This window comes from Panthera uncia, chromosome E3, assembly GCF_023721935.1.
Source record: "Panthera uncia isolate 11264 chromosome E3, Puncia_PCG_1.0, whole genome shotgun sequence".
Taxonomy (NCBI): Eukaryota; Metazoa; Chordata; class Mammalia; order Carnivora; family Felidae; genus Panthera; species Panthera uncia.
In genome coordinates, this window is record NC_064815.1 from 30,490,179 (window position 1) to 30,513,450 (window position 23,272).

Consider the following 23,272-nt stretch of genomic DNA (forward strand, 5'->3'; position numbering starts at 1 on the left):
ACAGAGGCCTCAGGAGAAGCCAAACCTGAGGACGCCTTGATCTTGGCCCTCTAGTCTCCAGAACTGTGAGCAAATAAATATTTGCCGTTGAAGCCGCCCAGTTTGTGGTATTTTGTTATGGCGGCCCCAGCAAACTAACAGAGTGGAGGAAAGGTGTTCCAAGGCCTGAGCCAAATAGTTGGCATTGCTAGATCCTGAAGAGCAGGGGGCCGGCAAACTCTTTCTGTACAGAAGCAGAGAGTAGTATTCATTCTCGGTTATTCCAGGCCTTAAGGTCTCTGTTGCAAGAAAACAGTTATAGACAATACATAAACAAATGGGTGTAGCTCTGTTCCAATAAAACTTTATTTATCAAAGCAGCAGCCCAGAGGCCATAGTTTGGCAACCCCTGCTGAAGAGGGGTGCAGGGAGGAGTGGGAGATGAGCCTGGGTCATGGTGAGAACCAGGCTCTCCTTTCAGCCCTGATACCTGCCTCTTGAGGGTCAAGGTTGGGCGTGTGTGTATGTATATGGGGAGTCCTATAAAGGTTCTTACATGTATGGGGGGAGTCCTGTAAAGGGGATTGTTCGATCACATGGTCTCAGGCTCAGTTCTTGGCTCCACCTGTCCGGCCTCTCTGAACCTTTATTTCGTCATCTGCAAAGTGAGCGCGACAACATCTGAGTCACAAGAGTCGATGTGAGCTCTGGGGCCTCGCTATAGCCCCTCACATAGGGTCTGGCACACTGTAGGTAGGTGGTCTATAAATATCCGTTCCCAGCCTCCCCTTTCCTCCTGCATATATGCAATCGTTACTATAAGAATTTATACCCCAGTAGCAACATGGCAGCAAAAAGCTTCACTCCCAGGGGTAGAATTATGCATCTACACCCAAGACCACATGAATCCCCCATGTGACAAAGGGACAATCTTTCACCAAGTGAAAGTCTTTCCCCCAACCGGAGGGCTGGTGCCAAAGCGAGTTTTAAGGACATGAGCTTCTTTTAAAACACCTTATCCAACGAGGTTGTTGGGCCAGAGCCCTGGAGCTGACCTGGCCCCGTTTTGCATCGTTTTAAGCAGAGGCGTCATGTTTTGATTTGTCATTTAAAACTCAGGCTGCGGGGTAGGGGACTGATTGTAGGGGAGATGGAACCTGCCACCCTTGTCTCCTCTCAGTGTCTTAGATGTTCATATATTGGGGCCGCCCCCCTTTTGGTAAGCGTTTGCTTTACCCTTGTCCCTCCTTTTCTTGGTCCTGTCCATTGGGGGACTACAAAGTGGGGACACAACAGCCCACCGGTCTCCCAGAGCCTTAGAGGAGCAAGTGGCCCCTGAGCTTAGTGTGGCCCCGCCTCTCCTGCAGAGGCCCCACCTCTTGAGCTGGAGACAGGGGTGGGCCGCCTAGTCCTGTCTCTCCGCAGCCAGCCCGCCCTCATCTGGAGACCCCGCCCCGATCTTGGAGGCCACGCCCGCACCCATTAATTGGCCGGCAGGTGGCGCTGGCGCCCCGCCCAACGTCTCACCAGCTCCGCCCCTCCCTCGAGGCCCCGCCTTCTCAGGGTCTCGTCCTCGTCCATTGGGTGGCCGGCGGGAGGAGACACCGCCCCGCCCGTCGGGCCCCGCCCCCGAGAGGCCTCGCCCCCCCCTAAGGTCCCGCCCCGTCCGTTGGGCGGCCGGCAGGAGGCGCCGCGCCACGCGCGGGCGCGGGGCGAGGGTCGAGGGCGCGGGCCGACGTTGGTGTGGGAGCCGCGCGGAAACGCAGCGGCGGCGGACTGTGTCGGAGGTGAGTGCGGGGTGCGCGAGGAGCGGCGGCCGGGGCGCCGGGGCGCGGAGCCGGCCGGCGGGGAGGCCGCGGGGCGCGTGCTGGGGCAACGGGGCCCTCACGGGGCATCTCTTGGGCAGTTCTGGCCAGGCTTGTCCGGTTGCCATGGAGACCGGCTACGGTCGGGCTCCCGGGCGCCGTCCCGGGGGGGGGTGGGGGGGTAGGGGGGTGGGGGGGGTGGGACCCGAAGCGGGGCGAGCGCGGGCGAGCCGGCCTGCGGGTTCCAGGGTTCGCCTGAGGCCACCGTCCCCTGAGACCCGGGAATCTGGCCCCCCACTGCAGGGGACCCCTGGGCCTCAGCCTCCCTGGTGCTCCCTTAGAGGGGGGTCTGGCATTGCGGGCGTCTCTGGGGAGCAGGGCGCGGGGGTCCGCGCCCTCCCTCCAGGGTCGGGTGACATTCCCCCCCCACCCACCCCCGCCCACAGCCCGTCCCGGTTTTCCTGTTCACGCAGCAGCGCGTTCCCCACTCGTGTGCCAGCCGAAAGCATTGTCTCCCAGCTATTTCTGTACCACCTCCGGCCCCTCGACAAATACTGCATCTAAGAAAACAGATGCTGAGCTGGAGCTCCTGGGGGCCCCGTGGAAGAAACTGGTTTATTTCCCGTCAGGGAGCCGGTTGGTGGGACCGCGGGGGGAGCTGCAGACGCGCCGGCTCAGCGCACCGACCCCCCCGCCCTCAAGTGTTTGGTTAATCTGAATTGCCCGAAAGAATTTTGTCAGTCGCCAGTGATTACAGGTGTCTCCGGTTAGCACGGGGCCACCTCTCGTGCATTCCAGAGAGGAGCCAGTCCTTAATCCCACTGGTGGAAAAAGCCCCCTCTAAGGCGGGTAGCATGTCAGAATCACATCTGATTAAATTCTTCTTGTATTTGAGAGCCTTGCTTCGGCTGGAGCTGTCGAGGTAGGGTTTATGGATGGTGGGGATAAAGCAGAGCCTGAGTCTGCCCTCTTCCTTCCCTGTCCTGGTGGAAATTCTAATGGGTTCCACATTGTGTTGTTGGGCCGGCCGTGTGCCTCCACCCATCTCGTCAGCCCGGCACTGACCTCGCTGGCTTCCCTCGCTGGTGTGACTTACGCTTGTTTTCATCAGAAATCGGATTCTTCCTTGAGAACAAGAGAAAAACATTCTCTAGGAGAAGCAACAGCAGGTGTCCTGCACCCTTGGGCCCACGTTTCCCCAAACATTTGTATGGAAGAGAAAGAGTAGAGCACGGGGCAGAAAAGGGCAAGGCGGGTCACGCCTCCCAAACCCAGGTTGGGTTACCCCGGGGGGCGCCTGCCCTCCTGCCCTTGCCAGAAACGGGTCCGGCACAGTGTGACAGATAGGCTGTCCTCCGCATTCTGTCTGTGAAGGACGCTGGCGAGGGAACACGTGGCCGCCACCAGTGGCTGCTCTCTGAAGATGGCCACCAAGGGAATGCCCACGAGGAGAAGAAGGCTTCCTTGACAACACAGACCACACAGTCCAGGGTCTGTGTTCGCCGGGGCTCCTTGGGGCTTAAGGAGGGGCTCCCGAAGAGAACAGATCACACCCTCTCTTGCATTTTCTCTTGTCTTGACGTGATTTTGCTGACTTTGCTTTGGAATCCTGCTGAGGAGAAGGGAGGGGAGCTCACTTCTGAGGCCCTGGGAGGGGACCTAGCAGTGTTGTAAGTCGTTTTTTTTTTTTTTTTTTTTTTTTTTTAAGTTTATTTATTTTGAGGCAGAGAGCATGAGTGAGCAGGGCAGGGGCAGAGAGAGAGGGAGAGAGAATCCCCAGCAGGCTCTGAGCTGTGAATGCAGAGCCCGATGTGGGGCTCGATCCCACAACCTGAGAGATCATGACCGGAGCCAAAATCAAGAGTCAGACGCTTAACCGACCGAGCCACCCAGGGGCCACTCTAGTTCTTTCTTTTTTTTTTTTTTGTATTAAAGTAGAGTTGTATATGCCTTAGACCTTGCAGAACCCGGACCCACTGCCAGACGCACAATAGCCATTGCCTTCTCCGCAGTATCTGGGCATCTTTCCCGTAGTTTACGGCGTGACATTCAAGTTTACGTTCAGACATCTTGAAAGGCAGAGGCTTCCAAGCCCCTGGGCCACTTTGGGTTTGGGCCGAGGCCCTGGGGCCTGTGCTTGAAGGAGGAGGCCGAGTAAGCCAAGTGTCCGTGGAGGGTTCAGGTCCTTTGAGAAGGTGCTGGCCCAGAGGCTTCTGAGCCAGGGTGTCCTGAGAGGCAAGCTGTGTACGTAACTCGTGAGCTCCAGTCCTCAGAAAGCTACTGCATAAAAAACAGCTTTGCGGTGATAAAGCATAAATGATAGGCTGTACAACACGAGGAGGGTCCCCCACCCGCCCCCCCCAAAGGGCAGACGTTAGTGTTCGGAACCTAGTCTTTGGCGCGTGAAGCTGTCAGCAGCAGCTTGAAGAGCTCAGGCTTTTCTGAGGGTTGTATGATGGCAGACAGATCCCGGATGGTTCTAGAGGAGTTGAGCGGAGGGTCTGCTTCCGAGCTTCCTTCACAGCAGCCCTGGAGGGAGGGAGACACTTAGTGCATGTGACCGAAGCCCGGGTGCACGACTAGCAAGAGGCCCAAGCACAGTGTCAGTGTCGCAAGCACCTTACGCTTCGAGTTCCCGGGGCAGGGGCGGGGGGGGGGGGGGGGGTGCCCAGGGTGGGTTCTTTTGTTCGCGAGGCTCCCTGGTGACTCTCTCCCGCCCTAGGCGGACAGCCTCACTTCCTGAAAGCCTTTTCCAGAGCTGCTGGAGCCAGAGGTGGGTCAGGACTGGGGACGCTGACTTCAGCTGAATGAGTGCTGATGTTTGTCACAGTGGAGGTGGGACCCAGGCCCCTGTTTCCAGAGCCTTGGGAGAGTAGACTTTTCTTGGTTAGCCTGTCTGGTTTTGTCTTTGGCGAGGGCAGCAGCATAGAAATGGGGTACAGTAGTTAGGTGATGGGTCTGATTTTCCAGTGTCCCCCACTTGCTGCAAAGCCTTGGTGTTCATGAAGCAGAGACCCTTCTTTTTCTCGTGCCTTCCTGCTCCCTACAGTGCTTGCGGGAGAGCCTGGCAAATATCTCTTTAGAATTCTCAGACCCTTCGAACTCTAGGGGCTTTGGATTGAGGATTTTTAGACACACCGAAGTGTCCCAGAGCTGTTTTCTAATTTCCCCAGCAAGATTGCATCTGTGGCCTGGACAGGGCCTGAATACCAGGCTGGATGCGGTGGGTGGAATGCATACATTCCAGTCATGCCTCCCCTGGTTCTGGAAGAGCCCTTTTGTGTCCACTGTGGTCGTGTGGACGTTGTAGGGCCAGGCAAGGGCCAGCGAGGGACAGCATTTTGGGTGGGGGGGGGGTGTCTGTGTTTTGAATGTCTGATCACTCACCACTCTGTTAACGTGCCTGCGACTTTGCCTGTTTTCCTACATCCACGTGCTTGCGATTAATTTCCCGTATTAGACGCAGCGGTGGCGGAGAGGCTGGGCTCGGGAGATCAGGCTTGCTGCCCTCCGTGGGCTGCCTCCCACGAGACCTGGCCAGCCCCGTGGCGATTCTGCCAGGCAAGCGCTCTCATCCCCACGCCCGCTGCCCCTCTTTCTTGGCTGCCTACCGCGCAGGACGCATGTGCCCAGCACGTCCCAGAAGCCAGAACCCTGCAGCCGAGTGTGTCTTACCTTTTGGTGACCTCATCGTGCTTCCTGGAAACGGCTTTCCTTGAAGGGTGCTTCGGGCCATTCAGACCTGCTTAGTTCCTTGCAGTCCCTGCTGGTTTCAGTCATATTCTGCCTCAGGTGCTTGGGGGGGTGGGGTGGGGGGGGAGACTTGGCCGAAGGTCGCATGCCCTCTGGCTCCGTTGGGGCCCCGGGCCCCGGGCAGCCGAGCCTCGCTCCCTCTTGTCGCTCATGATGGTTGATGCTAACCCGCCTTACGTTTTTCTCTCAGGACACGGCCTTTACCCTGCCATCGGCCAGAGCCGTCGGTCCTTGTCCGTGAAGGCTGGCCCACCATGTTTTATGGGACCCACTTCATCATGTCTCCACCCACCAAGAGCAAGCTAAAGCGGCAGAGCCAGCTGCTGTCCAGCGTGCTGTCCCGGACGCTGAGCTACAAGTACCGCGACCTGGACACCACCTTTTCCAGCCTGGGCGCCAGCGACGACCCCGCGGAGCTCTCCACCCAGCTCTCGGCCCCCGGGGTCCTGAAGGTGTTCGGGGACAGCGTCTGCTCGGGCACCCACTACAAGAGCATCCTGGCCACGGGCACGTCCAGCGCCCAGGAGCTGGTGAAGGAGGCCCTGGAGCGCTACGCCCTGAGCCCCGAGTGTGCCAGCCAGTACGTGCTGTGCGACGTGGTGGGCCAGGCCGGCGACTCTGGGCAGCAGTGGCGGGCCGAAGGCTTTCGGGTGTTTGGGGACAACGAGAAGCCCCTCCTGATCCAGGAATTATGGAAACCCCGCGAGGGCTTGTCCCGGAGGTTTGAGCTGAGAAAGAGGTCAGACGTGGAAGAGCTGGCAGCCAAGGACGTGGACACCGTGACGGCAGGTGAGAACGAGAGAAGGTTCAGGAAGAGCAGGGGCTGGTCAGGGGAGAATGAAAAGGCAGAGGCTCGGGATCCGTTTGGGGGAAAACTCGTCTGTCACGGTGTCTGAGGACTTTTTTTTTTTTTTAATGTTTATTTTATTTTTGAGAGAGAGACGGAGTGCGAGCAGGGGAGGGGCAGAGAGAGAGGGAGACACAGACTCTGAACCAGGCCCCAGGCTTTGAGCTGTCAGCACAGAGCCTGACGGAAGGCTCGAACTCACGAACTGTGAGATCATGACCTGAACGGAAGTCGGACGCCCACCGACTGAGCCACCCAGGCGCCCCTTGAGGACTTCTTAATCAAAGTTGCTGTGGAGACTGCAGTTGGTCTATACTGCGAGACACGTGCGTGTGCTGTAGTGGCTCCTGACGGAGTCTTGCAGTGTCGTAGGGCAGGTCCCTCCTTTGTTCCAGCTCCCCAGTCATGTCCTTTGCTGCAGACAGCCGTGCACAGCGCGCAGGTGGCCGAGGGGTTATGGGAAGTCCCATGGTGCCTGAGGTGTGGGGTGAGTCTTTGGAACAGTCCAGTGAAGGGACAAGGAGGTGTGAAGGGTCTCCAGAGGTGATGGGGTGCCTGGGGCACTTGGAGGCCTGTGGGCCAGGGCTCTGTGTCTGTCTATTTGGCTGGTTCGGCTGGTGGAGAGGAACTGATTATCTTAATAGGTAAACGCCATAAGAAATCATTTTCTTCCAGAGCCAAAAGACTCTTCGGTGTATCTCAGATCATAGTTGGCTTTTTCTTAATTTCTTGTAGAAAATGGTGGCTTTATGCAGAAAAGGGACTTGTCTTCTGTGGTTCTCAGCAGAAGGATGTTTAACGGCCTTAGGGGACTTGTCATTTGATTTCACAATATCCCAGGATCGAAAGAGGCCTTGAGCACTCCTGACCTGTTGTGTGTGCCCCCGAGGGGTTGCAAATGCTCCTTTTCTCTAGTTCTTCTTCTGGCGTGGGGCCCGCTTTGTACCTTCGGTGTGGAGATGAGCAGTGGAACTCCAGGGACCGGGGTCACTCAGGCCTGATGGGGACCTCCGTGTCCCACAGTCCAGGGGTGTGCCACGGTTGGCATTCAGCAGCAGCGGTCCTCTGTTACCTTGGGCAGATCACTTCACCCCCGTGGCCTCAGTTTCCTGATCTGGATAATGGGGGCATGACTTCCCAGTCACGGGCGTTAGCGATGTACGCAAAGCACTTAGCATGGTGCTTGGCAGACGCTCAGGGAGTTAGAGTTGTGTATTATTGTTAACGTTTCCTGTACGTGGTAAGCAGTTTGTCCTGTGTGCTTATAGGCAGAAGTTGGGGGTCCTACTGACAGGGGGGACATCTGATCGCTGATGTCATTTGGAGTTGCTGGCACGTGGCGGCAATAAAAAGCTCGCCAACTGGAGTTGACATTTTTGCAGTCAACTCTCCCTGGCCCGGCACCTAACGTCCCCACCCTGTGGGCCCAGGGTCTGGCGTTCCATCCGGCCCTGCCTTGCCTCGATCCAGCGCACTCTGGCCCCGTCATTCAGAAGATGCCCCAGGAGGCCAGGCAGACCTGCTGAGAGGCCGCTGGTGTTCAGCTCGTGGTCATTGTCCTGCTCGGTGTTTGTTCTGCGGGGCGGAGGGCAAAAGCGCATGGGTCTCTGGGCCCCGGGTGTCGGCTAGGACATTGGAAAGCTTGCTCTGTATTGCACAGGTGAGGGGACCAGGGGCCAGAGGCCATCTGTAGGAAGGGGGTCTTTATCTCCTGTTCACCAACCCCTTACGGACGGTGTTCCTTTTACACCAGTCGAGGCAAGAGAAGGCCGCATTGCCCACGGCCTATTCAACTTGGCATTGGTTTTGCAAAACCTTTCAAATAAAGAGTCCATTGAATGGGACCAGTCTCACGGACACACTTGGCCGGGCCGGAGGCGGGTTGTGTTACCTGCCTGAAGCAGGCCTCCTGGACCCCAGGGAATCACCCTTTGCTGCTGGCTTTCCCTTGGGGCGTGGTCCGGGACTGCGGGGCCTCCTGACCGTGCTGTCCCCCTGCCAGCGACGGTAGAATTGGTGCAGTGAGGCCTGCGGAGGCTGAGCTGTCCGAGCGGACCCCGAGGAGCTGAAGGGGGTGTTTGGCGTTGACTTGCTGTTTCTGTGTCAAGTCTGATAGCGAGAAAGAATCTCCAGCTTGTTGGTCTGCCCTGCTCGGGAGATGCCCCCAGCGCCTGGCCGTCCTCTGGGTGCCCGGCTGGCCTGTGTGCCGCGCTGAGGCTGTGTGGTGGCATTTGCAGTGGTGAAATCAACGCCCACGGAGGTGGAGCGTTTTAGGGCCTGGGACGGTGGTGATTCCACCGCAGAGCAGCGCTCCAGGGCTTCTCTGTGCGTCTTTTCCCCCAAAGAGCAGGGGAGGTTGACCCTACAATTCTAGTGAGCCATCTGGAAAGAGTGGTGGTAAAGGGAAGGGACTGCCTGTGTGTGTGCGCACGTGTGCAGGCGTGTGCGTCTGTGTGCAGGTGTGTGTGCATGTGCGTGCGCGGGAATTAACTCTGGCCTTCTCTGGCTTCAGGTGACCGAGCACTGTCACAGTGAAGGACTCCTCGGGTCGCTAGTGAGCCGGGGCTCCCTATAGTCCTGGTTCAGAGTAAGCCGGAGCCGACGCTCCCTCCCGGCTGCTCTTTGGAGCTGAGGAGCAGCTGGGAGCGGGTGCCGGGTGCTGGGGACCCACCACGGGCCCCTCTCCTGCAGGCCCGCTGGGGTCCGCTCACAATCCCGCGGCGAAGGAGGGTGTGCCAGAGGCTTCCCCGTGGCGCCGGAACGAGGATCCACGGGCTCTCCTTCCCCGTTCGGACCCTTGTCACGCACCCGTAGTCACGCACTCGGACACTTTGGGTTTCGTTTTCCATAAATATTGTCTTTTTGCAGCTGCCGGCTCCCCTGATTTCCAGAGTCTCAAAATACTGTGTGTCTGCTCTGGGAGAGGGCGGCTGGCGTGGGGGGCGCCGCGAGGCCCCTCCTGTGTGCGTTTTCCCGGAAGGCTGGTGTCCAGGGCCGGGAGCACTGACAGGCCTCTGCGTCTCGTCACCGACAGAGACAACAATCGCTTCTGTGCACTTCGGGGTGGGGTGACAACCGGGCCATGTGGTCTTCGTCAGTGGCGTGGGGAGGGCGAGAGAGAAGGTGCGTTTGTGTCCCCAGGACGGAAGTGTGTGTTCAGCTTCGATTTCTCAACCTTGGCCTCACGGACAAGTTAGGTCAGTAGTTTGCTGTGTGGGCCAACCTGTGCGCATTGGCGGGCATTCGACGACGTTCCAGGCCTCTGCCCGCTGGATGCTAGCAGCACCCCAGCCGACTGTGACAACCAAACGTGTCTCTGGGAGGGCATTGCCAGGTGGCCCGGGGGGCAAACTTGCCGGGACACGGAGCCACTGAACCGGACGGAGCGGCTGCACCGAGCGCCTCACCGTTGGGGCCAGCGGCCACGTGCCTTCGTGACTCTCAGGCCGCACTCTCCCTCCCGGGGCTCCCTGAGGACTCGGCGCCCTGAAAGCCCAGTGTCTTGAGAGTGGCATGGAGCTTCTTTTTCTGCCCGTGGATGCCTTTTCTGTGTGGCCTGCGTGGCCCTCAGAGGCTTGGCATTGTTCTGTCCCCTGCAGGCGGTGTCTCCTTCTCTTCTTTGGGTGTCCTCTTAGAAGAAGTCCAGCTTAGAGCATTTCTGAAGCCGCTGTGACTCGAGGTGTGCAGGCCACGCCATTCCGGGCATCTCTGCCTCTGTCACTGGGCTTGTGACTAACCGTCTGCACGGTATGGGGGCATACAGTAGGTGCTCATTAAAAGCCCATTGAAGTACTAACGCACGGAAGGAGAGCCACCTCCCAAGTTTCACTTTCCACGTGCATCCAAGACTCCAGAGTTTGGCTCCATTTTCTTTTCTTTTAAAAATTTTTTTAGTGTGTATTTTTGAGAGAGAGAGAGCGAGCCAGTGCGAGCAGGGGAGGGGCAGAGAGAGAGAGGGAGACGCAGAATCCGAAGCAGGCCCCAGGCTCCGAGCTGTCTGCACAGAGCCTGACATGGGGCTCGAACCCATGAACCGTGAGATCATGACTTGAGCCGAAGTCGGACGCCCAACCGACTGAGCCAGCCGGGCGCCCCATCCGTTTTCTTTGCTAGGGGTTGGAGACGGGGCGGCGAGAGGGTGGTGTTCCGACGGCGTGGCAGTCCACTAGTGCCAGCTGTGGCTTCGAGCGACTGGGAGTGTGTCCCTCGGGTACCTGAGTGTGCAGCCCGCCACACTCCTTTCTCCTTTAGGCCCAGCTGGAGTGGCCGGGGGTGGTGGAGAGGTCGTCTCTGAGCACCTGACTCTGAGTATGTGGTTCCTCCCACCTTCTCCTCCATGGATGGGCAGGCAGAGCCTCGGCCCCGGTAACAGACAGGGATGTTGAGGCTTCAGGGGGGCCCTCTGCTGTCTCCGCCCACCGATTGTGCACTGTGAATTCTGTCCTCACACGTCCCCCGACCTCTCTGTGCTTTTGACGTTTTTTCTTTCGCCGTGGATCTGATCTTTAATAACTTCTCTCAGGATGAAGGAGGCGATCTGGATTTTCTTCTCCTTTTATTTTAGGAGGAATCGCCTTGTGGGTCTTGAGTGAGACTCTTTGAGCGTATTTGCGGTGATGGACTCATTGTGGGCAGCATTTATCTTATGTGGTTTGGTAGAAAGCAAGACAACCCCTAACTTTCCTCATCAATCTTAAAGTAGAAAAGTAATTGAGCTTAAAAGACATTTTTGAGGATTTTTAATTCAGAGAGAACATAAAATTGAATGGTTAGTTGCTCACAGCCCATCTTACCCTTTAATTCACTGCATAGATTTTTTTTTTTTTTTAAGTTAAGTCTTCAGCGTCACAGAGAAGCGCAGCGGCAGAGGCAGCTTCGCGGCCCTGTTCCGGGAAGCTGGGTGGCGCCCCCCCCCCCCCCCCGGGGCCTGGGTAGCGGCACCACCCCCTTCCCCGGGACTTGCCACCTCGTCCTACGAGGAGCCTCCCAAGTCAGGTGCTCCGTGCTTCCCACGGCAAACACGGGGAGGGCAGAGCTGGCATAAAACATTCGGAAGATGTGACACGTAAGAGGAAATGGCTCGGGGAGGGCCGGTGTGGACGGGGGCAGGGAAGGGATTTAGCCAATGAGGGAAGTGCGTGCCTGTGGGGGGTGCAGGCCCTCCTGGGGTGTTGGGCCGGAAGGGATTAGGTGTCAGGTTGAGGGGATGAGAGAGGATACCGGACACCTGTCAGCCCCTCGGAGCCACAGGCCTCCACCTTTCTTCACATTTGGCCCCCAGTCGGGATGCTCCCGAGGTGAGAGCGGATGTTTATTGGTTGGCACGAATAACTAGCGATTCCGTGAACTGAACAGCACCGAACTCAGATTGCCTAAAACCTCTTCATAGTTGTGGTGAAACTGATTTTAAAAGTCTAGAAGTAGATAGATTTAAAACCACTCATTTAGCCAGCATTTGCTGTCTAACTAGTACAACAAATCCACCTGGTTCTCGAGGCCCTTCTGTGTTGTACCAAACCGCAGTAAAATGAATCAGCCTCTTGAACGTGGTCTTGAAGGAGGCAGACATAAAAGCAAAAGTTTGCATTTGGTTACACGGCAAGAGAGACCTCACTTGGGTTAACCGTGTGAAGCATTTCTAAGAAGTATTAACATATTAACCACTATGTTTTATTACCACTTAAACCGTGTTCATAGCTGTTGGTTCCCAAAAGTGACTTATAATTTTGGGGAAAGATTTTGGGGGATATATTTAAATCACATAGAATAGTTTATCTCATGGGTTTATTTATTTGTTTATTTGTTTAGGGAGAGAGTAAGCGCAATTGCAGGAGGGGCAGAGGGAGAGGGAGAGAGAGACTCTTAAGCAGCCTCCACACCCAGCATGGAGCCCGACAGGGTGGACGGGGGGCCTGACCTCACGAACCGTGAGATCATGACCTGAGCCGAAATCAAGTGTTAGACGCTTAACCCACTGAGCCACCCAGGCGCCCCCTCTCAGGGTTTTAGATGATATACTCACGTAAACAGAGAATGCTAGCCAACTGTCTTTTCTTCCTTCTGAAGGTTGACGTGGCGGAAATGTTTGCTGAGGTCTGGGACACACATTCAGATGTGTCCACAGTGACAGCAGTAAATGAGGCCCAAGTCCACCTTCTTTGCTGTGCTGTCCTTGCACAGACTGAGTCCATCTTTGTGAAAGAATACCGGGCCTGGAATGCCCAAGATAGGTCTGAACAGGATGAGCAGGGGTAGGGGGTATTGATCTCCTAAGCTCTGAGATAGGTGATAAAGTCATGGTAACTGAAGGCATGTGGTCTGTGGACAGGAACATCCAAGCCGACGGAAGGAACAGAATAGAGAAGGCAGAGGCAGACCTATGTTGACTGACCCAGTGGGAATTTGGCACAGTGTAGATCGCGTCACAGATTGTGGGGAAAGGGTTTTATAAATGGTGTTGGGATGACTGGCTTCAGCCAAAAGAAGAAAGATTTCATAGAGAAGGCTTAAAAGGCACAAACCATAAGGGGAAGAGGTAGATGGATTTGACTATATCAGAGCTTAAACTTTCTCTTCAACTGAGGACAGTGTATAATAAGATTAAGGTCTACCTGTGGTGCTGTAAATTTCACTCAGACCTGGTTTTCCATCGCCTACATAAACCACCTTATCCATTCCCCTAATCACGGGCACTCAGGTCGCATCCAGCCTCTTCCCACTACAAACACTGGCGCTCCCACCCTGTTGAGGGTCTGTGCAGAGTCCTCGGAGGGCATTCTCCCAGGAATGGAATTTCTGGATTACAGATGTATCCACTTTGTTTCCTACTAAGCGCTGACGGACAGCAGCTTCTCCAGAAAGGCTGCCATGACGATGGTGTGCTTTCTTGTGTGGTCCTTCCTCATCCTTAGGCACGGAGTATGAGACCCCGGCCCTCAAAAATCTCCCTTGGAATCGCTCTTAAGTCAAAAGGTGCTGTAATGTTAATGTAGTAAGGGTCCTAGAGTCACGCAGACGTAGAAAGTCCCTGTAGCCAACTGGTATGAGTAACTGTGAACTGAGTCACACGATGATTTCCCAATGTGTAGATTTGAAACCGGCCTCTACCTAATCAAAATTCAAGAACTGCGTCTTCTGGATATTGATTAGCCAGTGACTCGGAGGAGAAAGAATTTTATTTTTTGTGCTCATTCACTAATTTGTCAGCAAATATTTGTTGGGCGCCACTCTGTTAGGTGCTGGATATATAGCAGTTGACAAAACAAAGAGGTTGTGTTCTCATGGAGCTTAAGAGTCTAGTGGGAAGTAAAGACAAAGAAATAATCACACGAAAACCATACTTACAAATTGTGATATGTGCCACGGAAGAAAAGCACGTGAGCTAATTTCGCATGAAGGTTAGGGAAATTCTCACTGAGGAGGTAAAATGTAAGCCAGTCTTAAAGATGATGACACATTAACCAGGTGAAGGGCAGCAGATACTTGGTGGGGCGGGAAGAGCTCTCTGGGCAGAGGGAACAGCTGTGTACAGACTCCAGGAGGAGAGAGAACGAAGCAAATTCAAGGCACTGAAAGAAGGCCCGTGTGCCTGGAGCATGGGGGGAGCTGTGGGCAGTGGGGCTGGGGAGATGGTCAGGGGAAAGACAGACAAGCTTGGGTCGTTGGGTATTTTAGATTTAGACTAAGTATAATGGGAGGCCCCGAAGGGGTTAAAATACCACTCTGGCTCCCAGGCAGAAAATACTTGAGGGGCGCCTGGGTGGCTCAGTCAGTGGGGCAACTGACTTTGGCTCGGGTCACGATCTCACGGTTCGTGAGTTTGAGCCCCGCGTCGGGCTCTGTGCGGACAGCTTGGAGCCTGGAGCCTGCTTCGGATTCTGTGTCTCCCTCTCTCTCTGCCCCTACCCCGCTGGCACTCTGTCTGTCTCTCTCTCAAAACGAAATAAATACTAAAAAAATATTAAAAAAAAGAAAATACCTGAAAAGGTCAGTAATAGGAGATGATTAGATTATTGTAGGAACCTAGATGAGAGTTGGCGGTAGCCTCCAGTAGAGTTCGGAGGGAACACGTAGAGAGAAGTGTGTGAATTGCAGATATATTCTGGAGGCAGGATCACTAATATTTGTAAAGAACTAGATGCTGAGTGTGAGAAAGAGGGAGATGTTGAGAATGACCGCCAGGTTTCTGGTATGCCCAGTTGGGTGGATGGAGATGCCTTGCCCTAAACGGCGACTACTGAGAGAGAAACAAATTATGGAGGGAGGACTAAGAGGTCTCTTTGGACCAAGTTAAGTTTGAGACATTCAACGGAGGTGGTAGACAGGAAGTCAGATAATATGCATCTGCAGCTTAGAAGAGAGTCTGTTACAAAAACTTGAATTAAGCTGTAAGTGGGTGATATTTAAAGCTGTGAAAACTGAGATCATCTAGGCAGCGAATGTATATGCGATAAGGAGAAACGAGGGCTTGGTACGGAAACTGGAGTGACACCAACTCTAGAGGCTAAATCATGGAGGAGCAGGCAGCAAATTAGGCTGAGGAGAGGCCAGAGATGCACAAGGCGGGACAAAGAGTGTGGTGCCATGGAGGCCAAGAAGAGGCCACCATAGACCAAAAGAATGTAGACCATTGGGTTAAACAATATGGCAGTCACCAAAGACCTTACTGAGAGCTGTGCTGCTGGAATGTGGAGCTTGCAAGCCGTATTGAAGTGGGCTGAAAACCAGGTACTTCTATTCTTGTGATATGTGGGCTTACTTACCCTAGAAAATCTTTCTGTATAGAGTACCTGGAAGGGTTGGTTGAAACATAAAAAAAATTCTCCTTTAAGATGCCAAGCCGAGTGCCTAAGAAAATAAAGTAGGTCAGCAGGGTTGAAAGAACCCCCAAAGAGGTACTTTGAAACCTCAGAAACTTAACCGATTCTAAAGCTCTCATTGCTCTGGAGGCATTTGCCAGTCCTTGTAACCAAGAACCTTTATTTTAGCAGCTGCCCAGGAAAGAGGCAGAGCTTCGGGACCTACAGAGGTAGAGAAATGGAAATGAAACTCCCAGATATGGTTGCAACTCTCAAAGGGTGACACGCTGAATGAAAAGATGGGGTAGGAAGAACCTGCTACCTGGTGAAAGGAGATGACAAAGTGTTATCTTCCTTCCTCCCTCCTTCCTTCCTTTCCTCCTTCCTTTCTTCCTTCCCTCCCTCCTTCCTCCCTTCCCTCCCTTCCTCTCCTCCTTCCTTCCTTCCCTTCCTCCTTCCTTCCTTCCTCCCTTCTCTCCCTTCCCTCCTTCCTTCCTTCCTCCCTCCCCTCCTTCCTTCTTCCTTCCTCCCTTCCTTCCCTCCCTGCCTCCTTGTTCCCTTCCTTCCTCCCTTCCTTCCCTCCCTCCTTCCTTCCTCCCCTCCTTCCTTCTTCCTTCCTTCCCTCCCTCCCCCCTTCCTTCCCTCCTTTCTTCCTTCCTTCCCTCCTTCCTTCCTTCCCTTCCTTCCCTTCCTTCCTCCTTCCTTCCTCCCCTCCTTCCTTCCTTCCCTCCTTCCTTCCTTCCTTCCTCCTTCCCTCCCTCCTTCATTCCTTATTGATTTATTTAATATTTTAGAGGGAGACAGAGAGCACACAATGGGGGAGAGGGGCAGAGGGAGAAAGAGAGAAAGAGAATTTTAAGCAGGATCCATTCTCAGTATGGAGCCGAACATGTGGCTCAAGCCCACGACCCTAGGATCATGACCTGAGCTGAAATCAAGAGTCGGACGTTCAACCGAATGGGCCACCCAGGCGCCCCTAGAGTTCTCTTTCTTGACCTGGGGTCTGGGTGGGGAAAACTCCCCTAGAATGGAAAAATACTTTTCCTCTCACATGTGTTTGGGGTTCAAAATCGCACTACTCTGGTAATCTGGCTAGTCCTTGGAAGAGGAGTTAAATTACATTGTACAATTTGATAGTGTACAAAGACATCTGATAGAAACAAAGCAAATCCTCTTTGGGAGGACATCCACACAGGCATCCCAAGCCTCACCAGAGATGAGCTCACAGTCCCAAAATTACAAGACATGTGAAATGATGTTGGTCTGAGTTGGTAGAAAACAAGCTAGAATCAGATTATCAGGAATATTAAGAGTAGGAACCGTTAGTTATAGAATATTAAGTAAGTTTAGTATTCAATGAATAAAAGGTAGAAAGAAAACAGGAAAGAACAGAATGTCTTCCAAAGAGGCTGGAAAGATTTGGAAAAGAACAAGATAATGCTTCTGGTGATTAAAGCTGTTAAGTATTGAGGGGGACCTGGGTGGCTCAGTTGGTCAAGCACTGGACTCTTGGTTTCGGCTCAGGTCATGATCTCTCGGTTCATGGGTTTGAGCACCACATGGGGCTCCATGCCATCAGCCCAGAGCCTGCTTGGGATTCTGTCTCTCTCCCTCCGCCCCTCTCCCACTCGTGTGTGCGCACTCCCCCCCCCCCCAAATAAATAAACTTTAAAAAAGTATTGAAATGGATACTTCAGTGACGGCTTAAACAGCAGACTAACTGCAACTGAATCAGAGAACTGAGAGGTAGACCCGGCATCACCCGGGAAGAAAGGGGAGGCGGGAGACATGGAGAGCCCAATGAGAGAGTCCATCACGTGTCCGCATGACGCGCATCGGTGGTGGGGAGGGCCTACTCCAAGGACATGCCTGAGAATCTTCCTGGGGTCATGAAACAAAAACCGCGCATCTTACGGTTCAGAAATCACCGTGTACGATAAGATAAGGGAAAAGTTTATCCCTCGACACCTGGTGGCGGCATCGCAGGACGTGGAGGGCAGGGAAGATTTGCATCGCTGCCAGAAAGACAGGTGAGCGGGTCGGCCGGACTGCAGACCTCTCAACAGAAGCCGTGGAAAGCAGAGGCGGCGCGGAGGACCTTCAAGGCTGCAAAGAACAGAACCGTCGACCCCGAGGTGCCGACACCGCTAAGCCCCCAGGCAGGCACCTGGCCACGGAGGACGCAAAGGGACGCTTGGCAGCAGCGGACCCTGGCTGCGAGGCGTTTCTGAAGGACGTGCGTTAGGGCGGAGGCCCCCCGGAAGCTGCTCCTGGAGAGGAAGTAGCTCTGAGGTGCGAGGCCCTGGAGACCCAGGCGGTAGATGGTAGGTGTGCGTAAACGGTACTGACGAGGCGCAGTACCCTGCCCGCCTGCGCTGCCCCCCCTCCCCCGCGAAACTACAACTCCCGTGGGGCTCTGCGCGCCGCGCAGGCGCCGTGGCATGCGTGGCCTGCGCGGCCGTTCTAGAACGCCGCGCCGAGGGCCCCGGCGCCATGTTGGGGCTGAGGGGAAGGCAGAGGAGCGCTTGAAGCGGCGGGAGCGGAGAGGGAGCGGGAGCGGGTTGGACTCGGGCCGGCAGGAGCCCCGCCCCTCCCGCCTCAGCGGATCATGACCCGGGCGGAGGTCGCGGTGGCGGGGGAAGTGGCGTGGCGGGGCCGGCGCTAGAGATGATGCCGTTTCCGGTGACGACCCCTGGATCACAACAGACCCCGCCGCCGCCCAAGCGCTGTGGCATCTCCTCCCCCGTCAGTTTAGCGGCCCCCAAGGAGACTGACTGCGTACTTACCCAGAAGCTAATCGAAACCCTGAAGCCCTTCGGGGTTTTTGAAGAGGAAGAGGAACTGCAGCGCAGGATTTTAATTTTGGAAAAATTAAATAATCTGGTAAAGGAATGGATACGGGAGATCAGTGAAAGCAAGAGCCTTCCGCAAGCTGTAATTGAAAACGTTGGCGGGAAAATCTTTACGTTCGGCTCTTACAGGTTAGGAGTACACACGAAAGGTGCCGATATCGATGCGTTGTGCGTTGCTCCAAGACATGTTGACCGAAGCGACTTTTTCACCTCGTTCTATGATAAATTGAAACTACACGAAGAAGTGAAAGATTTAAGGGCTGTTGAGGAGGCGTTTGTGCCAGTTATTAAACTGTGTTTTGATGGGATAGAGATTGATATTTTGTTTGCAAGGTTGGCGCTGCAGACCATTCCAGAAGATTTGGACCTAAGAGATGACAGTCTGCTTAAAAATTTAGATATTAGGTGCATAAGAAGCCTTAACGGTTGCCGGGTGACAGATGAGATTTTACATCTAGTACCCGACATTGACAACTTCAGGCTAACTCTGAGAGCTATCAAATTGTGGGCCAAATGCCACAATATCTATTCCAATATATTAGGTTTCCTAGGAGGTGTTTCCTGGGCCATGCTAGTGGCAAGAACTTGCCAGCTCTATCCAAATGCAATAGCATCGACTCTTGTCCGTAAGTTTTTCTTGGTGTTTTCTGAATGGGAGTGGCCAAATCCAGTGCTACTGAAAGAGCCTGAAGAACAGAACCTTAATTTGCCTGTGTGGGACCCAAGAGTAAATCCCAGTGATAGGTACCATCTTATGCCCATAATCACACCAGTGTACCCACAGCAGAACTCCACATACAATGTGTCTGTTTCAACAAGGATGGTCATGATTGAGGAGTTTAAACAAGGGCTGGCCATTACACACGAAATTTTGCTGAGTAAGGCAGAGTGGTCCAAGCTTTTTGAAGCTCCAAGCTTCTTTCAAAAGTACAAGCATTATATTGTACTTCTAGCAAGTGCACCAACAGAGAAACAACATCTAGAATGGGTGGGCTTGGTGGAATCAAAAATCCGAATCCTGGTCGGGAGCTTGGAGAAGAATGAATTTATTACTCTGGCGCATGTGAATCCTCAGTCATTTCCGGCTCCTAAAGAAAATCCGGACAGGGAAGAATTTCGCACGATGTGGGTGATTGGGTTAGTGTTAAAAAAGCCGGAAAACTCTGACGTTCTCAGTATTGATCTCACCTATGATATCCAGTCTTTCACGGATACGGTTTATAGGCAAGCAATAAATACTAAGATGTTTGAGGTAGATATGAAAATTGCTGCAATGCATTTAAGAAGAAAGGAACTTCATCAACTACTACCTAATCAAGTGCTTCAGAAAAAGAAAACACATTCAGCAGAAGGTGTCACTTTGACAGCTTTGAATGACAACAGCCTTGACTTCTCTGTAGACAGTGAAGACGGCATGTCTGTGCCTTCACCTACGAGCATTATGAAGACCGGCCCAATGACTGGCAGCTGTCAGGGCAGAAACAGTCCTGCTCCTGCTATAATGGTGGCATCTGTGACCAATGTACAAGTTACTGAAGTCTCCTTGCAACAAGTGAATCCCAGTGAAAGCTTGGGTGCGTCGGGGGAAAGCATTCCTCAGACTGCCTCACAACCAGCCCTTTGTCCACCACCAAAGCCCACAGTTGCCAGAGTTGTTTCTTCTACACGTCTGGTAAATCATCCACCCAGGCCTTCAGGGAGCACTGCAACAAACATAGCTAATCCTATAGTGGGAGTCTAGCAGACATTCTCACCTCAGAAAGGACCAAAGAAACTAAAAGAAGAGGAACAATCTCCTAAAGAGACAGTATAACTCCACTAGAAACCATTCAGATAGTGGCTGGCCATCTGGAAAACATCCAGTACAGAACTTTTCAGTATCTCTGCTCTTCCTGCAAATCCTGCTCCTGTTACCAAGAATTCAGTAAGACAGACTGAACTGACAAAAACAACCTCCAGGGTCCATAAACAATATCTGCCAACTCAACCTGTTGTCTTCAAATGCCACAGGAAGAGAATGAAGGATACCGAACGAGATTTGACTCAAAATAGATTTAGCCTTATTTGGTAACTTCCTTTACTTGGCTAATCTTGATCAGAAGTCCAGGTTAGTAGGTGAAGCTAGAACTGTTATTAATGTGTCAGCAGCAGTTGTAGTAACTATTTGAAAGGACTAGTGCCCATAAAGAGAAAAAAAAAAAAAAAACCAACCCCTTCAGCTGGCAACCCCATGCCTGACATCTGGACTGGATTTATGTTTGATGCATTGTCGGGGAAAATTTGCAATACAAATTGGTATCAGAATTCCTTATACTGACGATGCACTTTATGTATATTTCTATTAGAAAGTAGAACTAATTTTAAGTGTTCCAGCTTGATGAATTCTAGTTTTTTCCTGAAGGGTTTTCTTCATTATTAATCGTCAGATGGGATGCCGTTATGCAGTGTGTACTAAACTTCAGAACAAGTGTAAAAGTACATCCAATGCGGTCTCTGTGAGGTAGCCATAACCCTTTAAAAGTGAAATGTCAACGCATAGGGTATATATTTGACATTGAAGCAGTAGATAGTCTTTGGTTTTGCTGGGACACAATCAAGAAATGATATATTGGTTTTATCTGTACGATTGTTTTAGAGTGCATACAAACAGCAAACAGCAAATACAGTCTCAGAGCTAACAAAACTCCCTAGTCTCTTGCCCTTAATCATTTTTCCTCAAACAGAAAAGTTTTTTGCCTCTCCCCTCACCCCAACTCCGTTCTCTTTGCTTGTATGCACAAGGTATGCTTGTATGTAGATTCATGAAAATACCTGGAATGCTAGTATACTCTTAACCGTGATATGAAGCCAACAGTCCTGTGGCCTCATGGCACAAAACACTGGATTTTGGCTCCATGGCTAATATTTTACTAAAACTTTCCTAAAAGTAGCGAATTGGGAGACACGTTATTGGCCCTGGATGGCTCAAATGAGCTCTACGTATAAGAAATTTTGTATGCCCCACAGACTATCTGTTTGTGCTGAAGTTAATTTCCAATTTTAACATGTAAGCGAAAAGCCATTTCCCCCAAATATTTAAACCAATTTTTATTTTTAAAGGACTCACTAAAATTCATCAGTTAATTTTTACATGTTAAGATGTAAAAAATAATTTCTAGCAAGCACTTGACATCTAGTCAGCTTTCTGTTTTTGTTTTATTCTATAAGAGATTAGGAATACCTTCCTTAAATTAAAAAAAAACAAAAGACCACTCATAATTAAGCAGCAGAACATCCATGTTTAGGAAACATGAATGGCCCAGATGTAGATGAATGGAAACGTAGTCTGCCTTAATCTGGACACAGTGAACCTGACAGGTTTTCCAGTTAGCCTGTCCTGATTCCGGCCTCCCCCAGCCGTGTCCCTTTCTACCACACGTGCATTTTTCATACTCAACTATAATTTCTTACGCCCTTCCCCTGTCCTTCTAGATTCACTTTCCAAGGTTGGATTAGTCTTCCCTTTAGGCTCTGCAGTAATTGAGGATTTCTTTTCACCCTTACTTTGTGATGTCAAGTACACAGCGTTCCTGGTTTCCACGTCTGCCCTGTCAAGTCCTTTACCCTTCCGGCACACTAGGTCAGGTGGAGTGTGCACAGTAACTCTGTATTTCAGGTAGCTGTGGGGTCGGGTTGGAATTGCCAGGCACGAATTTAGTCTTGTCATTTTGTTAACACATAGGGGAAAAGTAGTTTATTAAGTGTTTCATGTAACTATAATTAACCAAGCTGGAAACTGGGAACTTTCTAGTTTTCATTACCTGAATATTGGACTAGTTTTTTTTTTTTTTCACATGATGTACGTAGTGTCTCATGATTGGAGTTTGCTTTGTTTTATAGCACCTGTACCCCTTGTATTTTTCGAGCACTATTTTGAAAACAGATGATGTATTTCTCCATTAAAAACAATAAAAATAAATAGCAAAGAAGCAAGCAGAGGGGTTTAAATCTGACAGAGTTCAGATGCTCTTACATCGTTGCGGAGGAGGAAAAAGACACTGAGGAGATTTTTTTACTTTATTAAGGCTAGAATTGATGTTACAATGTGAGGGGAACATTTGAAAGAGTTAAAACTTCAGTAAGGTAAAAAATGGAGTGAAAAAACTTGAATCAAAAAAAGGCAGGAAAGGGGCGCCTGGGTGGCTCAGGCTCTTGATAATAGGCTCAGGTTGTGATCTCACGGTTGTGAGACTGAGCCCCGCATCAGGCTCTGAGTGGGGCCTACTTGGGATTCTCTCTCTCCTTCTCTCTCTGCCCCTCCCTGCTCGCTCGCTCGCTCTCTCTCTCTCTCCCTCCCTCTCCCTCTCTCTCAAAATAAACTTAAGCAAAAAAAAAGGGGGACAGGGGAAAGAAGGGGGGAGGAGAAGTATAGAAAAAGATAGGTAAAAAGAATATAGTGTATAGTCTACGATGATAGAAATGTAACCAAATAAATACACATCGCCGTATATAACAAACGGACCAAACTTTCTGACTAAAAAGGTCCGGATGCATGGGAAAACTGAGTGCAGCCGTGTGCTAGTTACGAGAGACACATCCAAAATATAAGACATAAAAGAGTGGGAAAAAAATATGCTAACAACAAGAAACTGTCATAGTGATAATATCATCCAAACAGATTTCAGAGAAGTAATTACTAGGGACAAAAGTGACCACTGCTTTAATGATGCCGATACATTTAATTAGTAAGTAATGTACCAGGAAAATAGAGCAATTTAAAACTCATTTGCATCTGATAAATTAGCCTTAACATAAAGTAACATCACAAGCAAGGATTAGGAGAAATTGCCAAAAGTGTTGTTGTCTTAGATTTAAAAATGGCTCTTTCATTAATTGATACCAAGCAGACCAAAAATGAAAACAAAAACCAAAAAAAAGAACTAGGGAAACCGTTCTTTTTTTATTTTTATTTTTTTAAATTTTTTTTTTTCAACGTTTTTTATTTATTTTTGGGACAGAGAGAGACAGAGCATGAACGGGGGAGGGGCAGAGAGAGAGAGGGAGACACAGAATCGGAAACAGGCTCCAGGCTCCGAGCCGTCAGCCCAGAGCCTGACGCGGGGCTCGAACTCACGGACCGCGAGATCGTGACCTGGCTGAAGTCGGACGCTTAACCGACTGCGCCACCCAGGCGCCTAGGGAAACCGTTCTGAACACAACAGAGGCTGGCAAGCTTTTCCTATAAAGGGCCAGAGAGTA

At 52.0% G+C, this 23,272-nt stretch overlaps 2 protein-coding genes and 1 long non-coding RNA gene across 4 annotated transcripts in view; 2 read left to right on the forward strand and 1 right to left on the reverse strand.

The window, feature by feature from the left end:
* Nucleotides 1–327: 327 nt before the first annotated feature.
* On the reverse strand, nt 328–1,592 carry LOC125928326 (uncharacterized). 2 transcript variants are annotated; one of them, XR_007459629.1, is made up of 2 exons: nt 1,507–1,592; nt 328–637 (listed from the first exon to the last, which is right to left on the reverse strand). It is a non-coding gene; the product is annotated as an uncharacterized LOC125928326 (long non-coding RNA). The 2 variants fall into 2 exon arrangements; XR_007459630.1 differs by lacking the exon at nt 1,507–1,592 and adding an exon at nt 1,356–1,500.
* A 69-nt stretch (nt 1,593–1,661) lies between these two features.
* The window catches only part of RADIL (Rap associating with DIL domain), a 66,483-nt gene continuing 44,872 nt past the window's right edge, over nt 1,662–23,272 (forward strand). The window contains exons 1-2 of the mRNA XM_049638977.1: nt 1,662–1,766; nt 5,728–6,326. Of these exons, the coding sequence (XP_049494934.1) occupies nt 5,792–6,326 (535 nt within the window). The 5' untranslated portion in view covers nt 1,662–1,766; nt 5,728–5,791. The remainder of the gene's footprint in view (nt 1,767–5,727; nt 6,327–23,272) is intronic.
* PAPOLB (poly(A) polymerase beta) lies at nt 17,664–20,345 on the forward strand. Its single transcript, XM_049638981.1, has one exon. It carries the CDS (start codon nt 17,850–17,852, stop codon nt 19,773–19,775), a length of 1,926 nt encoding a protein of 641 aa, XP_049494938.1. The 5' UTR covers nt 17,664–17,849; the 3' UTR covers nt 19,776–20,345.

What these genes read in the sequence shown, in the direction of transcription:
- PAPOLB (XM_049638981.1), top strand. Translation starts at nt 17,850, where the DNA reads ATGATGCCGTTTCCGGTGACGACCCCTGGATCACAACAGACCCCGCCG.